The sequence below is a fragment of the Panulirus ornatus genome, chromosome 66 (genome assembly GCF_036320965.1).
Source record: "Panulirus ornatus isolate Po-2019 chromosome 66, ASM3632096v1, whole genome shotgun sequence".
In the NCBI taxonomy this organism is placed as follows: Eukaryota; Metazoa; Arthropoda; class Malacostraca; order Decapoda; family Palinuridae; genus Panulirus; species Panulirus ornatus.
In genome coordinates this window covers 23,089,642-23,109,199 of record NC_092289.1, presented here as the reverse complement: position 1 = coordinate 23,109,199, position 19,558 = coordinate 23,089,642, and the positions used below count along the sequence as shown (strand labels likewise).

The following is a 19,558-nucleotide window of genomic DNA, read 5'->3' as shown; positions in this document are numbered from 1 at the left end:
GCAGACGCGGGAGACAGCGACAAAGTATAAAAAAAAAAAAAAAAAAAAAAAAAACTATTACAGCATTATCTAAAATAGTTAAATGAAATACAATGCCCCAAATCTAGCACTGCATTTGTTACAGAATCACCTACACCAGTAAGACAACCATTTTCTGCTCATGACCCCTCTCTCAAAGTACTGGAACATCATGACCCCTTCCCCCAAATTATTTGATGTGAACATGAAAAAATATCCACATTCTCTCAAGGATTCACGTCCTCCCCAGCAACCTTTTGTGTTCCCCAAGTTGAGAACCCGTTCTAACCACCACACAAACAGTAAATGATAAAAACACTCAATATCCCAAGTTAAATTGATGCAGCACTAAACTAAACTTTTACCTGTAGCTCAACTTCAAGGTGCAGCTAAACTGGCTTTTCTAAAATATATGTCTAGCTTTCTATGTATGTCTATCTTTGATGTTCATACCCTACAGGAACTCTCTCAAAGGGGTGGCCATGGCAAAAGTCTCCATAACTGACTTCCAGTTCTGCCTCTTAGCCTTTAGTACCTCATCCTTAACAGGCCACTGGCAGAGGGGCAACTCTAGCGCAGTGTCTTTTGAGGCTCCTACCAAATGTTCCAGCCAAATACTTCTACCCAATGTTTCTACCCAATTTTGCAAACTAACGTTCCAAGCTACTACTTCTACCATGCTCCCAGCTAATGCTCCTACCTTCTACTTTCTAACATTCCTACAAACTATTTTTACCTAATGCTCTTACCATTTTGCTAAAAGTCAAGGCTAGTACAAAGTGCTCATCGCAGGAAAACCTAGAGCTGTGAAAAATGAGCAGCGTACATTGAGTGTTGTCACGTGTTAGGTGTGACAAGGAGGGATTGTATATTTGTGGACAGAATGCCAGCAGTCCATGTGAAGGTGAGGCAGAAAGAAAAGAGAGCTACGTGGGTCAAAGGAGTGCAACTTGACAACAAACATGGGTAGAACCAGTAATATATCTCCCTGACTGGTGGGTGCTTACCGACAACTACCTTCATGAATAACATATTTCTAAAATGAAATAAAAAATACATTAACCGTCACATCCTAGAAGAGAAAGGTGATATCAACAAAAGTTCTGTGGAATTTGATAAAGTAAATGATTTTCAATGGTTTACATTATCTAATCTGACAATTTTCTGCACCTCTATTGCCCTCTCGTTTAAAAGTTATATATAATTGTACAATAGGATAAAAGTACAAACTACTTTGCTCACTTTAAATATTTGTTAAGTATGCACTTTGTGAATGGTACAAGATTTTTCAATCATGTAAAAATCAAAAACTGCAAGGCCAAAGAATTGATGAGGAAAATGTGGTAAATGTGAAATTAAACTAACAAAATGAGCAAAACCTTACCTAACTTCCAGGGTAAGGTGACAGATTCTCAGGTAATGCAACTCTTTAGCTCTACTGTACTGGCAAAGATGCTGTTAAGAATACACCTCTTCACTAGCAGTTTACTGGAACAATTGTAGGACCAGCTTCATTCCTGAAAAAAATGATGCAGTTTAGGTTACACTGAGTACTTTATATAGTTTTCTTTCTTCATCTATTTATTTTAGTTGGCACAGATTTCTGATTTTTCCTTTTTTTACATTATATTGTTTTCAAAGCTGAATCAGATTTGGGGCATTAAAAGCTTTCTAACTTTAAAGTGCGGTAACTACATAAAACCAAATTGAAGGTGCTGTATCATTCATGAAACGTAAGCTAACATTATACAACTTCTTTGAGAATGAGACAGGTCTCATTACATGATACTATAGTAATATGTTACTAATTATGCAAAGCTGTTGATAAACATTACAGTTCAATGTGGATGAACCTTGAAAAACATAAAACCTGGTTCATTTTGTTTGCATGCATTATCAGATGCCTAGATGTATGCTCCTTAAAAATGAAAAACTTGGTAAAGGTCTAATTTAGCACCACATCATCAGTGACTTTGGATATTAAGTAATTTTGTTCTGCAATGTTAGTATAATATTCACAAAATACAAGAACAACTAAAAAGCATAAATATGAACATTATATTTCATTGAATGATAACTGCAGTAACTGTTATGAGGATTATGTCATGGAAAAATCAACAGAACTAACAAAAACTTCAACTAGTCAAGGAAACAAGAGCAGAATTCAGTATTAAATATGTAAGCTGATGGGGATGGCATGTCTGCTTGCTGTGTCATGTGCACTGACATTCAGCACTGTTTACATATTACATTTTCATAGGTTTGACTGGTATATTTCAATTAGAATACTAGAGATTAAGAAAAGTCATGACTAATAAGGAGGTTAGGTTTTCAAAGGTTCTGCTGATTTTTTTTTTAATGTTTTACTTGCTTTCACATTAATCAAACCTAAATTTTCCTTCATATACTTCTAACACCTTATCTATTGTTCAGTACACGAGATAAGATAAATCAGTCTTCTAAATGTATTTCTGTAACCACAAACTAATGGGAACACCTAAAACATAAATAGCCATTTCCTAAACCACAGCTAATAAAACTGACTTACCAATATACAACATACTCTTAGATCCAATATGGTCACATTCATATGAGAGGGTCAACTTTAGGGAAGAAAATCCATCAAATGATTCATATAGCAAAACTTTATCCCATCTACAAAGTTCACTTTAAAAAATGTTAGGTTGGGTGAGGTTTCTTGAAAAGGTACAGACTATCTTTAAATTAGTCAAGTAGCCAGAAGGGGCTCAGTGGCCAGGAAACCATGAGAAATGAAAGAATTCAGAAGAGCACTCGTAACATGTCTGAGCCAGGGGAAAGAGGGTGAGGGGCAGGAATCAAGATAAATATGACATAATGATATAAAAAGAAACTACACCAACCCAAAATCCCAATCACCTTAGATTCTTTAGAGTGATCGCTGCAGGTGTAGTACAGCTGTACTGAAAATCTTCGCACCACTTAAGAATTACCTTAACCAAATATGTTTGCTGTTAGCAATAAGCCTGAGTAGTCAGCGGAAAATAAATGTTCTAAGTACTTCTGGCAGGGCCGGAGTTCCCAGTGGGCCAAGACCATATTCTAGAGAGCAACGCAAGGTGAGGTTATATTTTACAACTACATACTTTACCAATAAGTGTATATGGGAAAAAATTGTACGTTAAAGCTGCATAACTCACCATAGGATCAAAACTAAACATTCGATCAGTCCAGTTTAAAACATAGAAACATTTGGGTATGAGTAAGGTGACTTGAGAGGGTAAATCTGGCCCTGACTGATGCTATACCAAACAAGGGTAATATGGAAGCCTGTGGGTCACCATTATAACAACACAAGTGTACGATGTAGACTAACCTATTAATGGTAATATATCCTCGAGTACGAGGACAGACGACGTTCAAAATCCATTTCATTAGACGATAAAAATACACATATAAATCTTCGTTCAAACGTCAACAAACATGCTCGACATGCTGTAAATTGGAAGCGAAACTCTCGCACTTTTCCCTTAATTTTACTGTGATCTTGAGAGCCATCTATGAGTGTGCGACCCAACTAAAATGATTATAAACAAACCTTTTCGGTGCCCAGGTCACATTATTAGGGGCAGCTTCAAAATACGTAAAAATTGTGACTTCTTTTCCCTTTTTTTTAGGTCTTGATACCTACACTGACTACACAATGACAAGTCCATGGGAAGAAGTTAGCCATTCAAGCGTCATATAAACATGAGATGGAATATCTGACATTGAAAGAATAGATATTGAAACGCTTCTATACGTGAAATAATCATGGAAGATAATTGATAATGCTCTCAGTTATCGATACATACCCAGTAAATACGATGCAAAAGACAGAAAACGTCTTAAACTAAACGATGTTTTAACACCAAATTTGTATTCAGCTTGAATAATACTTCTCATAATGAGTTTTTAAAGGAAATCTATTTTTCTAAGGAAAAAACCAAAAATTGAAGGTAATAGTTCAGGGTATTTTTTTTTTTTTTTTTAGCTCAAAATACTTTTTGTTTTAAAATTGAAAAGCTCTCAGTTATCGATACATACCCAGAAATAAGATGGAAATTAGTATAAAGTACTTTGAAATTGACCTCAATTAACAGCTTAACTGAATGTCATATTGACGAGTAAATGATATTTTGACATCAGATTTATATTCTGCATGAAAATTCTTCTTATAAAGCTCTTTAAGACAAAGTTGAAGACTTATTTGATCAAAATTGCAATGTAGAAGCGGCATGCAACTGATGGTAGCAAAATATTACTATAGTTGAAAAGTAGGCGAGTTTCTTTTTTATCTCACAGAGCCAAACCGTCAAGAATGTCAACCGGGAAGCATTCGTCAAAAACCAAACCTGTTGAGTGGCGTTCCCATTAAAGTGGCGCCCAGGGCACCTGCCCTACCTGCCTAACCATAGATACGCCACTGAACTAAGCTGAAGCTTCACCTATAGTTTACTCGCATGGCGTATGCAGATTACTCATAATAATTCATCATATTTACGTTATGTTTGGTTGATTTACACATACATACGCTGAATCTATTACAGAAAATCTACGCGTGTTGCGAGTTTGTTTTCAACCTTCCATATTTTATATTCCTCGTTATTCTCACATTTCTCTTTTAACATCTAAATTATTGATTTCTCAACATTTATGATAGAACAAAATGCCTTGAAGAAATGGAAAAGTAGAAATATTAATATTTATATGAATAGTAATTATCTAAGAAACGGCCCTTGTATTTACCACATGCACATCTTTTTTAAATACAGAAATTTAAAGACAAATTTTTGTAACTGATATTGCTGGTGTATACATTTCTATGCACAAAATAGTAAGCTGCTTTACCTAATATCACTTGATGTAAACAACTGATAAGGAAAAGACGGACGCGTATGGAGACACACACATTCTTGTCTCAAGATGCAATGATCTATGTGCATAGGCAGGACATGCAGTACATAAGGTTGTATTTAAGATGCATATAGATCTACCATTCCTTTGCTAAACGTAATATTACATGAATGAATGTCTTCTACTAACACCCGAACTGTCATCTATCCATAAAAATGCGTCTGACGTGAATCAAAAGGTATGCAAGATTTAACCTACCGGAATGCGCCTTTTGGGGACTAATGAGATTTCCGATGATCACAGTTTTTCCTCAGTTTCCAATAAAATCATCCACGAGTATCTCTTCGAACAGATAGCACGCCAGACACTAAACAAATCGAAATCCCTGCATAGTGGTGTTGCCAATAGCCGTTCGAGTGAACAACGGTTGCCAGATATCGCTTTAACGTCACAGAAAGTTTACAAATATTGGGCTTTCTTAGTATATTTTTCTTGAGTTTGATAAAGTATCAAAGGTCGCCAGCATCTTCCACTTTTTAATAGAATTCCATCCTCATTTGCCTCCAATATTCAAGTAATCTTACATTATATAATTAGGTCTATTATCATAAGTACTACAAATTATTTTATCGATTGCATGGGGTAGTTTCACTGTATAAAAATCTTAGGAGTTTTGCTAGCATGTACCTAAGCTCTTACGAAAGTCTATGCAGTGACAAATATAGTTTGCAATAGACATGGACAGAATAAATCTTATTATTTGCTGGTAAAGAATAATGATTTTGGGGTACTAGTATTACTTACCAGACGGTATCACTTATATGTTAAAAACAACTGCTGTTTCTAATACAGACGATGTTATTTCAATGTTATTTCACTTTTCCTTTTTAATGCTACAGTTTCCTTTGGTTAGCGGTGTTTATCGTGATTGAACATAGAAAATGTTTTGCGGTGACTTATATAAATTGAATCTTCCTGAGATCTTGAAGAGAATTGTCTATGGGCTTAATAAACTACATTTTACGGAGAGAAAAAGATATATAGAGATATGAGCAACACCTTAGAAAATGTCAACAGAATTGCCAACCATATTTCATTAAAACATTTAAGCTGTCGACCTACAATTTTCAAAGAGATTTACAGATGTAATATTTACGGTTCATGATAAGTTTAGAGACTTATTAACCAATTTCACCAAGAGGATAAATAACTTCAGGTCTACCAAACACCTCATACGCTCTTATGGACTTAAAAGCCGAATTTTGAAACAGTTCTGCAGAATGACCAACTCACATTTCAAAACCTTGAAGTCTATAATTACCATCCCACATTTCACAAGGGATTTCAGATATTTTGAACCACTTCTAGTTTTCCAGATCCTGGAATGCAGCCCAAGTTCATTTTAAGGTGGTCTTGTCCCTCACTCATCTCTTTTTTCTCTATTCTTCCTGTAACCTTCCTTCACATGGTTCCCTACGCCTTCTCCCTCATTTTCTATTCCTCTACCTCCTCTCTTACTCCTTTTTCTTCACGCATCTCCCTCTGGCTCCTATTCCTTACTCTTGCTATCCACCCTTTCTTCCTATTCGACCCCCAATCCATTAAACCTCTCATCTCTCGCCTTCCTACCAATTCTTTGCTGCAAATCCTTAACTTTCCCCAGTAAGCCTCCCCTTCACCCCTTCCCCATGCCCCAGACCCCTCCCCTCTCTCCATTACGTAATGAACAAAGCGTCAGATAAATCTGTGGAAGGAGATCTAGCGCAATAAGACAACAGCACCAACGTTCTTGCTCCGACGACGAGTCACTCTCCCTTATTGTCTGTCTTGTGTGTTCGAACCAATTACTTAAGATAGTTTTTGATACGACGAATGGAATACAGCACCCTTGCAGAGCACAATTTACTTATATAAGTAGAGGTGAGGAAATCTACATGTCGGAATTAGATATAATGTTTATCTCAGCATTAATGTCAGTGGGTGAAATCTCTGGAATAATTGATCTTCGGCCTTGGAAAGGCTAGGCTTTCCTAGTTCTTCATGGACAATGCCAGCCAGGTGACTGTGAGTATTTTCCTACACATAATGATATAGGAAAGCTTTCGTTTGTGTTGGCAAATGAAAGTTAAGGGTCAGTTGTTGAGGTTGAAAAGATAAAGAAAAAAGGAAAAAGTTGTGTGTAATTTTGTATCAATCTTACTCTAATATATTTTTGATAATGTATTATGAATAAAGCTGATGTTGTGGTCATATTCATCTAAAGTGAATTGTCAACGTCTTAATCTATTGTATTCCTCGAATATTCTAATGATAAACTTCGTGTTAAGTCTTTTGTTCTTGTGAAGTATTACTTCATTCTTTCTCTCCACAATTCATGAATTTAGATCAATTTACTTATACAGTTTACCTCATATACTAACCCTCGGTACTGTGGTATAGACGGTATAGCTATATGGATCGAGTTCTCAGTCTCAGACCAATGGAACTCTATACCTGCTGTCTCTCTCATCTCCAGCAACGGTTAGAAAAGGAATAATAAAACCCACACACTCTGATACATCAACATTATTTAAGAAAAGTACATATATAAAAGGTTCAGAGACGGGGGTGGGGATGTGTGAAGTGCTACAGGAACCTAAGAATGACGACCCACCCTCACTCGAGCCAAGATCACCTTCAGGAGGCGATCTTCGCCACACACACACACACAGAAGGCAGTACCATCCTCAGGAGGCAAGTCCGCCGTCAGGCTACTAACTGAAGGCGAGGACGATGTAGGTAATGAGGAGAGCCAGGACGGGCGAGGTGCAGGAGGCGATGGGTGTCCCTCCGTCAGTAGTGGAGTGCTGCATGGCTGCCGAACTCTCTCCTGTCGGGGAAACACGTTGCAATTATGTCCAAGATCCTGTTCTTGTGGAGGAAAACACTTGGCATGCAATAGCTTAAGTTCTCCTGTCGGGAAGGGTCTCTGTGCTATGGCTTAGGCTCTGTCCCTAGTCTTTCCTGTAGGGGGAACAGCACTGTATTATGCCCAGGTCTCTGCTGTAGGGGAAGCAACGCTTTACCAGTGAACGAAACACCAATAAATTTATACTCTATTCTTGGACTATCTGAACTGCAGCCTGAGGAGGATCAGGAAACTAGAATATAAAAGAACAAGGAATAAAGACAACTAAAAAGGGGAATGCCTGGTCGTAAGTAGGACGAGATATGAATAGATCATGAAGCAAAACAGGCGAGAATAGAGAGAGAGAGAGAGAGAGAGAGAGAGAGAGAGAGAGAGAGAGAGAGAGAGAGAGAGAGAGAGAGAGAGAGAGAGAGCAAAAACTGACCGTCGAGGATGTGGACCCTGACGGAGGCGTTGACGGTGTCCCCTGCCGTGCAGGTGTAGTTGCCGGTGTCGCTAACGGCCGCTCGCGCGATGTGTAGCCAGGAGCTGAGCCCCGCCCCCATCAGGGAGGTGTCCACCCTGCAGGGAGGCAGGGAGGAGGGTTAGTGTCCAGTCTGAGGGAGGAGAGGGTGAGGGAGCATTGTTTTCCCGAGGCAGGAGAAGGTGAGGGATCAGTAAATGCTGTCGTGAGTGGTGAGGGACATGAGCTGGAAGGAGCAGAAACGGATTTGCCACCAGAGCTGGTTGTAGGAAGTGTTACGAACCGGCCTCCAGCAGTGCTACGAGAGACGACAGGGAGGAGCTTGGTGTTATCTGACTGTCAAAAATAAATCATCGAAACATTTCAGACAGGAGGAAGGTGGGTACACTTCATCGGGATTCGCCTTACTCAGTTCGAGCCTGAGTCACAGTATTATTCTTAGCTCGGTTAAACCACATTCTGCTGACCCTGACTCCTGCTGCCTCCCTCCCTCTACCTCAAGTTTACTACCATTAATGTGACAATCTCCCCTCCTGACTCATGTAACCCCGGTGCCAGGCGTGACGCTCCGCCAGTCGCCCCCAACAATTTGATTCCATTTTTGGACTTAGTTGTAACTGGACGATCCCCTCTTGGTCTGCTTACTGTATTCAACTCCCTCCCTCCGACTCTCACGTACCTGACGCCCCTCTCGGGCTGGGTGGTGACCGGGGAACCGTCCTTGGACCAGCGAACCGGGCGATTTTGTGGCACGGGCATCACCACACACTGCAGCCCCACTGTCGAGTCCACACGGTAATAGGCCTCCGTGATCGGCGCCCCTCGCGGGTCCCGGATTTCTATGTCCGGCACTGTGGGAGGAGAGAGCTACTTTAGGACAGCTTAGGAGTTACTGGGAGGAAGGAAATTCATCTGTAAATGTCGTCTTCATGGCACAATTGCCTATTCTGAAATCTAGCTTTGACACAGCCTAGGCACGTAGCTGGAATGGATCCGTCAACAGATTTCACGCAGTAAATTCTTCGATGTTCCCTGGTGTTCACTGCAAAGATGAATAACGTAAACATTCTAGGGCATCCTTAGTGGCCATCATTAACACTATAACGCAACACGTAAACAACACAGGTTATAGCCAAACCCTCGCGTGGAAGACGTTATCATATGTTTTGTTAAGACAGTTCTACATCACGAAGCTAGTGTTCAAAGGGTTTAAAGCACACCTTCAATGGTTGTAAGAACTTGTTCAAGTTCATCGTGAACAGGAACGATTATATCAACGTAGAATAAAGAGAGGAAGGCTGAAATAAGGTGACCTTAATGACTAGAATTCACTAAGTCGAGATTTACAAGGGTAGTGACGACCAGGGCATATACCACTGTAATCAGAGATCACAGAGACTTGGTAAAAAGGTCAACGGTCAGAGGAGGAGGAGGAGTCTTGTCAAACATCACATGTTTAAACACAGCAGGTCGTCAGCTGGGGCAAAGGCAGTCATGGCTTCGATGGTCTTCCTGGATTAAGGTTAAAGGTCAGGCTTCTCAGTGAGCTAAAGGTAACAAGAACTAGGGTCAAAAGGCAGCAAGGTCAAAGGTCATAACTCGTGAAACAAAAATTAAAATCCTGGTAATGTTGAGAATGAGCGAGGTTAGGTTGTAATCACTATCGAGTATATGAACAAATGGATGTAAACAAACTATGAATATATATATATATATATATGAACAACATTCTGGCTCATTGCTACACAAACACACACACACACACACACACACACACATATATATATATATATATATATATATATATATATATATATATATATATATATATATATATATATATATATATATATATATATATCCTTACCAGAGACTGTTAGGAAGGTGCGCAGGATCCGGGGCGGGTGTGTGGATATCTGACACTCATACAGGCCTTCATCCCTCTTCTGGGCGTACTGGATCTGTAGCTTCCAGTTGTTAGGGTACTCGTAGCTCAGCGAGTACCTGTGAGGACGAGACAACGGTTATCTATGTACAGACAGGTAGGGTACACGGTCAATATATATATATATATATATATATATATATATATATATATATATATATATATATATATATATATATATATATATGACATCTGACATCTCTATCTTTATCAAAGTAAATACTTCTCTATTTCAATGCCAAGATATAAACAACAACCTATACGCCAGTTTACGAAGTCTCCACCACCAGTGACCCTCCTCCCTCCTCTGTGTCGCCTCCTGTCACTCGCAGTATCTTCAGACAGCAAGAGCCACGTCCCTTGACAGGCACCAGGGTCATGACCAGAGGGCAGCGAGGCGTTACCACAAAGTTTCATTTAAACACGAATTTCTACGTACAGTGAGAGCATTCTTACACAAAAGCATCGTCTGTACGTGGCGAATCAACTTCATAGGACAAATGTGAGAAAAGTCAGCCACATGAGGTTTTAAAAACACTGGCTTGTAAAAGGAATTATGGCCTTCATCTGATATACTGGCACGCCAAAGCTCATATCACGTACAATTATACTGCAATGCAAGAATCTGGAATGCATACAAATTCGTGTGCTGCTAAAGTGGCTTTCCGTGCTGCAGTGAGAAAAATGTTCCAGCATTACTTGTGTTTCTGAACACTGAGAACACATACACATATATACAGCAACACTAGCTTTAGATATTGATGCAATCTTAAATGCCTGTAACACACGCGAGGCTAATTCTCAACACAAGAGCTGCAGGAACATAAAGTTCTTGTATATATATATATATAGCTTCCACAACAATGACGTGGATTAAGAAAATTTAATAGAAGTTAGTAAGCGCTTTTGACCTGAGCTCCAACATGGTTGGTTCATTTATGACTCACGTAACTTATACTCTGTTATGGAGCCAAGTGGAGGCGACAGTCTAGGATTCCAACGTCAGTGAGAACATGTCTTCTTGGCTTCCGAGGTTCTTAAAGCTGTTATCCCCACAGACATGTACGAGTTTGTGAAGATGATCTCCCTTGTATGATGCATCACATATTTACGTGATGGTAAGACGTTTTGGTGCTCCTGTCTGCAAGTAAACCCTGGTGGAGCACGGCGGTACGACCTTCGATCAGGATGGTACAACCAATAAGCCATGAAGGTACGACCCTTGATCACAACAGTATAACCATTCAGCATGAAGGTACGACCCTTGATCACAACGGTACAACCACTGAGCATGGATATACGACTCCGGTACAATGAACTGGCCATTGTCATACTCAAGGGTCGTAATTTAATGCCTAAGGTTCGTCCTGTCGCGCTCCAGTGGTTAAATCTTACGACATAGCATTTGAAAGTTCTACAACTGAAAGTTCAATTTCCCAGTGGTTAATTAGCACTTCACAATCTAATATTTCTAATGATTAATCATTAGTATCTAATAACTTCATACCAAGTACACTTTACTGTCTTACGTTACAGACCTTATTACCCGTCTACTGAAAATTACATTACATATTACAGTATTATTTCCATACCATCAGATGCTGTGTAGCGATGCTGTACCTAAACTGTAATATCGTCTGGAAATCGTAATCATTGATTAACTCGGGTCAGGGGAAAATTATAGCCAGCTTTCCAGTATCGGAAGCTGTCGATGTATTGAACCCAGACTTGTGGGAACTTGTCTGAACTTTAAGAGTTGGCGATACGACTGAAGCCAGACGGTTGGGTGTTGGCGAGGTAGAGAAGAAAGGCAGACATATTGCAGCTGGCGATATACGGAGGCCAGGCCTTTAAGACCTAGCGATATATACAAAGGCCAGACCACTGAGAAATAACGTTGTATAATAAAGATGTTTAATATGGAAAGTTTGAATGCTCCAAGATCAATTTCTTTATTCAATTTGTTACTATTGTTAAAAATTCCTGTTCATTTTATCATATGCATGTATAAGCCAGCATATCCTTCCCACTCATTTCATTGTGTGTTGTGATACTTAAGGTGAGATTCAAATGATAAACGGACATAAAGCTAAAGAAAACGAGAGGTCGATTTCTAGAAATGATACTCCTTATAGGCCACTAAAATAGAAAACCCCGCAGCTCGTGTTCTACATTGAAACCTCTCATGAGGTGAGAATGGTTTCAAATTCGAGTAAAGAGTTCAGCTGTGGTGTGTATCAGTCACTGTGGTGTTTACCATTACCCACACATCACTAAGACTGGTCTGGAAACCACCCCTCACACACCTGATGTTAGCATCTCAGGCCTGGAAGCCCCGTCACTCACCTGTCATCACCACGGTGCGTTAAGAAGCCTGCGTCACTCACCTCTCGTCATCATGGTAGGTGTGGAAGCCTGCGTCACTCACCTCTCGTCATTATGGTAGGTGTGGAAGCCTGCGTCACTCACCTCTCGTCATTATGGTAGGTGTGGAAGTCTGCGTCACTCACCTCTCGTCATTATGGTAGGTGTGGAAGCCTGCGTCACTCACCTCTCGTCATTATGGTAGGTGTGGAAGCCTGCGTCACTCACCTCTCGTCATTATGGTAGGTGTGGAAGCCTATGGTGATAATATGGAAGTCTCTTTCTCGACGCCTCGCCCACGAAACCTGTTGAGATGAAAGTGAATAATGAAAATACATAACATGAATAGTCGTTAATCTGACGACCCCTTGAGCACGACGATACGACCCTTGAGCGTGACGGTACGACCCTAGAGCACAAGGGTGCGACCCTTGAGCACGGCTGTACAAGCCGTAGATACAACAGTACGATCCTTGGATGTGAGGGCCGGCCAAAAGGGTCGTACCGTCGAGTTCAAGGGTCGTACCGTCGAGTTCAAAGGTCGCTCCGTCGAGTTGAATGGTCGTACCGTCGAGTTCAAAGGTCGTACCGTCGTGCATAGGGAGTAGCGGGAGGCAGCATTCCCACTTGAACATCCTCTGTGTTGTAATGTATCCCTCGGGAAGCTTCCACATACACAAATATATTTCACCTGTGTACACAAGGGAAACATGTGCAAACACAAGACTCAGAATTCACATAGTAATTGTCCAACCAACGAGCAAGTTAACTACCTCAGTGGTTAGGTCCACCACTAAATTAACAATCTTGATTATCCTTCAGAGCAAAGATAATATTGAAGCAGGGTTTCTTCCTTAAAAGAAAAATAGAATGGTTAACAAGTTATGTTCTTAAGCAGTTTTGAAAATAACTTTTACCTTCGTTCATAAAGTTCACTTTTCTAAATGTTTTGATTTGATTCATATGCTAAAATCTGTTGTTCTTAAACCACCAGGACTTTGCCAGTTAAGACGATGACCCGAAGTTATGCTGTACTTAACCTCCTGGCCTCATAAAACAAGTAAGAAAATACATAGTTGTTGGATGGCTGTTGGGGAGCCATGCGTACATGGCTGGCTATCTGGTTGTCAAGGAGGAACGTCCCAGCAAGTCATGAGTGACGGAGGAAACCAACCACAATCCCTCATGACCTTGGGACACCACACTGAGGGAGGGAGGCAGGCTGGACACCACACTCAGGGGGGCAGGCAGGCTGGCCTGAAACCCTCACATTACACTGAAAGACACTCGCGGGAGGCAGAGGATAAACACTTAAGCTAAGTGCTGGTAAAACTGCTCTGGTGCCACATGTACTGGGGGGACATCCCTCCGTCTGCTAAGTGCTGCTGCTTCTGCTGCTACACAGACGGTGTCCTTCACTGTTGTTTCTGCTGCATGTAACTGCTGTATGAGCTGCTACATCTGCTGCACGGAAAATATCCTTCACTCTTTTTACTGCTGAATGAAGTAGGTGCCGTATACATGGCCATCTTTACTCCTGTTCTTGTTGCACTTTGGACGAGCAACACTCCAGCTCCTGGTGCAAGATGTGCAAGTGTTGAGTGCTGCACAGAGCCAGTCTACAACCTTGCTCTTCCACACACTGGTGAGGGTGTAGACACGCTTGACTTCATTAGTTGCATTAAGTATCACGTGGAAAATTGTGAACCCGGATGATGTATAATGTTTCATACAGTTTTACGGTGAAAAAGAGGATTATTGACAAGAGGCTTAGATGAACACATTCCAGGGCACGAAGGAATAAAGTATAAAGTATAAAGTAAAAGAATAAAGTATTAGTGTGTTTCGTAATGTTCACTGGTGTGATAAATATAAACATCAGGTTATCTTGATGTCGACAGTTATCTTAGTTATGCAGATAATGGAAGGAATAAATTAATCAGGTAGTCGAACATTAAACCTATGAAATATAATTCAATCTTCATCCTTTTCTTCTGTAATTTTCCTTTTATTACCGCCAGTGGATACCACAGCTGTACTCGTTACTATATTCCAACAATCTATTTTTTCTGTACGTCAGAGAAACACTGGTTCTTTGTGGTGCTGCCTTGATAATTTTCTGATGATGTGGCTATGTGAAATGTAATACCATATACAGTGAAATTTGACCTTAAAGATCATAAGGTCAAAGGTGAAGACATCATACTCAAGGTCGTGCCTTAGTACTCAAGGGTCGTACCGTCGTGCTCAAGGGTAGTACCATCGTGTTACGTCGTGTTCAAGCATCGTACCGTCGTGCTCAAGGGTCGTACCGTCGTGCTCAAGGATCGTAATGTCGTGCTCAAGGGTCGTACCGTCGTGCTCAAGGGTCGTACCGTCGTGCTCAAGGGTCGTACCGTCGTGCTCAAGGGGGTTAAAGTAGATGGTTGGAGTACTTTCCGTCGACATACTGTCATGTATCTTTCAAAACAAAATGTAATATTTCTCCTTGAAAATTACTCTCAACGTAATTAGTTCAGTGTTACACAAAATTGCCTGCACGGGTAAATTCATGGTGGAAAATCATCTCCATTATTGTCATTTATCCAGATGTAAATAATGATAGTTTGGAGGGAATGTATGACAACATACATTAGAGATATTAATTGCTAATTATTTATGGTGTTTCAGTTAGCTACAAATGAGGTCATGTCATCAAAAAGGGATATGTAATTGTGTTTCAAACAGAGATAATATTTTTCGTTACTGAAATTCGTTTATCACTAATATTACTACAAATAATGTAATTTCTATAAATTTTAAGCAACTGACCACAAAGAGGAGAAATATATAATAACAGGTTATCAAAACATTCCTTGTGTTCTAATCATATTCTATACTCATAGTCTTCAATAACCATATTAAGTTAATCTATATTTTAAATCTATAGTTTATACGTCACGTGAAGTTAAATCTCTTACAGTATTATTTTTATTCCTATTAAACATCACCGCAATTGACCATGTGTCAGAAGGTAAAAGCCTCCAGAGCACATAGTCATATTACTGCCAGCTTATTTATAGGATCTTTGCCTTCCTCATTCTGGGAGGAAAATGTTCACATAAAGGCCAAAACTTGATCCTAAAAGTTTCCAAGGAATTACTGAACGAGAAGTTTGCATCTAATGTTGCTTCGTGCAGCTTAAGGAGGTTTCTGGCACTCCCCAAGTGTAGCAGTCTGGCTGAGATACGACCATGAGGACAGAGCAGGTGAAAGGTCAGGAAAGGGACAGGTTAAAGGTCAGGAAAGGGACAGGTGAAAGGTCTGGAAAGGGACAGGTTAAAGGTCAAGTCCTGACGTCTGGTTTGAACTTTTCCGCTTTAAGTAAGTTCTGTAACGTGACTATTATACACAACAGTTGTCATCAAATATGATTAATATAACAATATCATTTCTATAACCAATCATAAGAGCACTAACCAAATATAACAACCTATAACCTGGTAGCAAAAAGGTATAACCAAACGGGATAGCCACAACCAGAGGCACATGTAACCAAAATCAAAACAAGTGTTGGAAAATTCCTTTTTGGTTACCTTGGGTGTTCACTAAATTTGGCCTTGCATATTGAACAGGGACAAAAATTGAATCTGCACATGAAGCAGATAACCAAATTGGCGAGTAATAACTCGTACAACTTATGCATGTCCTGTGGCCTCGGACTAAGCCAATCATGCCTCTGTATGTGTTGTACATTAATCTGACACAACCTCAGACATATACAACATTTTGGTCTGCCTTTTATCAATATATTGTGAGAAGATCTTGAATTCGTTTATAGAATTTCGTATACATTTATCTCACTTCACTTCAACACTATTTACTCGGGCGTATTTCTTTAACTTACTGATTTGTTTTCTGTAGACCTTCAGTGTAAAAAGGTTTGGAACCCATTCACGTGGAGAAATGTTCTAACCCTGTGTACATCTCAGTGTAAGGCTGGGTTGTGGATCATTGGCATGACACAGGGGGACCTCCGATCAGACGCTGGTCCACACGGCATGGTGGAGACTGGGTAGTAAGTATGCTTAATGTGAGGTAACTGTCTCAAATCATCGCCTTTAAATCACCACTTGGCTCTGAACGATCTGTAATTAGTTAACCCGGAGCAAGCTGACGCGTGTGTGTGTGTGTGTGTGTGTGTGTGTGTGTGTGTGCAGGGGGATGAGGGAGGGGTAGGTGTTTAGCACTATAATATGCAACGTTAATGTAGTAGATTCGCCTTTGATAACATATCTATCATCGATAAGGATAGCGTGTCTGTCTGTCTTTACCACGCACTATCTCTCATTGTGACTTTCAACTGTACTTTCTCCAGTTTCTTCCTTTTTCTGGTGTGCGGAATTTCGTCTCTTCGTTCTTTTTCGTCAGTCGACGTTTTTTACGTCCTTTTTTTTCAATCCGAAGTGTCTGCAGTAAAATTTCGTAGGGGAGGTTTGTCGACAGCGTTGTATATATTACGTCTCTGACGTCATTCAGATATACGTCACTGTAATCTTGTTACGAACAACCCAGACTGTTCCTGTGGTACCCGCGGGGAGGACGATGGTCCAGTGTTGTGGGGAGAGAGAGAGAGAGAGAGAGAGAGAGAGAGAGAGAGAGAGAGAGAGAGAGAGAGAGAGAGAGAGAGAGAGAGAGAGAGAGAGAGAGAGAGAGTTGTAATAACCAGAAGTTCATCATTGGACGGGAGGCACTAGTTGAGGCTCGGCACCAGCGCCACCATAACCCAGGTCATCAACGGAAGGTAGTTGGGGAGGCTAGGACAACACCACCACCATAAACCAGGTCATCAACAACTGCTCGGGTCATGGCCTCAGCAGGCAATACATGGGAAAGCGAAGAATGAACCCATTTCCCCCACAGCAACCCGGGTCCTCACTGCTACCCTTTTCTCCCACTTAAATTTCTGAATATCCTTCTTTACTCCCTTCTATCATACTCTCCCTCGGCTTCCACCCTCTCCCTCTTCCCTCCCCTCATCCTCTGCCTGGTACCAGGAGTTTCTCTTATGGGGTGGCACTGAGCCAGTCAACACCAGCTGTGACACTAGGTACGGTAATAACACCACTTCATCTTGCACGGTAAAAAAGGGAACGTATCGTATATTCGCTGGACACAGTTATTACACAGGAGGAGGAGGGAAGCAGAGTCACCAATATTGGTTGGTCTTTTACTTAATTCATCACGATTGATGTACACCTGCCTCTCCCTTCGCCCAGACCCTATCTCTCTGTCTCTATCAACTTTGGCATCTGAGGGACAGAATACAGACAGTCCCTGACAGTCTACGTAGGGTATACTTATAGAGTCATTAACCTAAACATAATGTCCATAGTTTACATATAAAGATCATCGGTTTCTATATGAACATTTACAAGTATTTCTCCTAAAGTCGGGTGCTTATTTTCTACTCGTGCCACACTAATCTCTGAGTGTCTGAAGTCTTCCACTATGTGTCAGTAACAGTCTCGAAAGCACCCAGTGGTCTGTTGTTGTCTGTATTCCTCTGTGTGTATTGCTAGCAGTTTTGCTAACTTGTCTACCCCATAGACTGGGTTAGACCATACAGTGTGTAGTGCTGTGCTGTACAGAAATGTCACCTGCAACTGTTAGATATAGTTAGACCTACTTTTTGGGTTTCTGGATGGTAATGAAGGTGAGAAAGATATCAGACACAGTGAGGAAAAGTTCAAGCGAGCAGAGACAGTTGTATTTTCACAAGTCCCTTAACAAGCAGGCGTGACAACACTCAAGATTTTCTACCACAGAAGAATTGCTAACTTTAAGCAAGCAGTAGACCATTAAGAAGCGCCAGAATGATAAAACCAGGCAATATATGTCTCACGGATTTAAATCACGTGTCAACATGACCCAGAAGTGTACAACATCCACCTGTTCACTGTACATTCTTTGGGTAATTACGGTGTTCACAATGTCGCTACACGCGAAGATTTTTGTTGTTGTCCTGCGTTGACATAAATCCTCCGATTGTGAGGATACATTCTGATTTATTTAGGTCACACGGTAGCAATTTCGTCCGCCTGTGGTATTGGTCAGACTTGACCTGAACTGTTCTCGGGTCCGTGGTGAGTGGTGTGGTATCCATGATGGACTCTGGGGTCCGTGGTGAGTGGTGTGGTATCCATGATGGACTCTGGGGTCCGTGGTGAGTGGTGTGGTATCCATGATGGACTCTGGGGTTCGTGATGAGTGGTGTGGTGTCCGTGATGGACTCTGGGGTTCGTGATGAGTCGTGTGGTGTTCGTGGTGGACTCTGGGGTTCGTGATGAGTGGTGTGGTGTTCGTGGTGGACTCTGGGGTTCGTGGTGAGTCTTGTGGTGTCCGTGATGGACTCTGGGGTCCGTGGTGAGTCGTGTGGTGTTCGTGGTGGACCCTGGGGTCCGTGATGAGTCCTGTGGTGTATGTGGTGGACTCTCGTCCTCAACTTTTTCATCCGACCATATAGACCTTCTGACTCCCTCCCCACAAAGACCCACACCTGTTCTTTCTCCAGACACTATGGACCCACCCGACCCCACCCCACACCAGACTAAAGACTATCGTCTCCCCCCCCCCTTTTTTTTCATCCTTCCCGACCAAAAATAAAATTTCAACAGTTTTTCGTCGATTGAATTACAGGATTATGACAACTGAGTGTCTTAAAACATTTGTGGCCCCATCGACGCATAGAAACATACAGATAACCTCACTAAAATCACTAATTTCGGTCTTACATTCTGAATCATTACATCAGATACAATATTCATGAATATATTACATTCAATATATTATTCATGAATATTTAGAATAGCATTCATCTTATCTCTCTGAGGAAACTTGATGATAATAGATGTTAAAGTTTAGGAGAATAGACTGTGAAGAGAAGCTTCACTTGGTGGCAGTGATGTTGGAGGCTGATATGCAAATTAACAAAACAATTGTTTTC

General features: G+C 40.8%; 1 protein-coding gene across 2 annotated transcripts in view; it reads right to left on the bottom strand.

Moving 5' to 3' along the window:
* Positions 1–7,503: 7,503 nt before the first annotated feature.
* The window catches only part of LOC139746939 (roundabout homolog 1-like), a 28,544-nt gene continuing 16,489 nt past the window's right edge, over positions 7,504–19,558 (bottom strand). For both annotated transcript variants that reach the window (XM_071658627.1, XM_071658626.1), the window contains exons 4-8: positions 12,802–12,878; positions 10,132–10,268; positions 8,944–9,115; positions 8,226–8,362; positions 7,504–7,762 (exon numbers count right to left, since the gene is read on the bottom strand). In XM_071658627.1, coding sequence (XP_071514728.1) covers positions 7,647–7,762; positions 8,226–8,362; positions 8,944–9,115; positions 10,132–10,268; positions 12,802–12,878 — 639 coding nt within the window. In that variant the 3' untranslated portion in view covers positions 7,504–7,646. The remainder of the gene's footprint in view (positions 7,763–8,225; positions 8,363–8,943; positions 9,116–10,131; positions 10,269–12,801; positions 12,879–19,558) is intronic.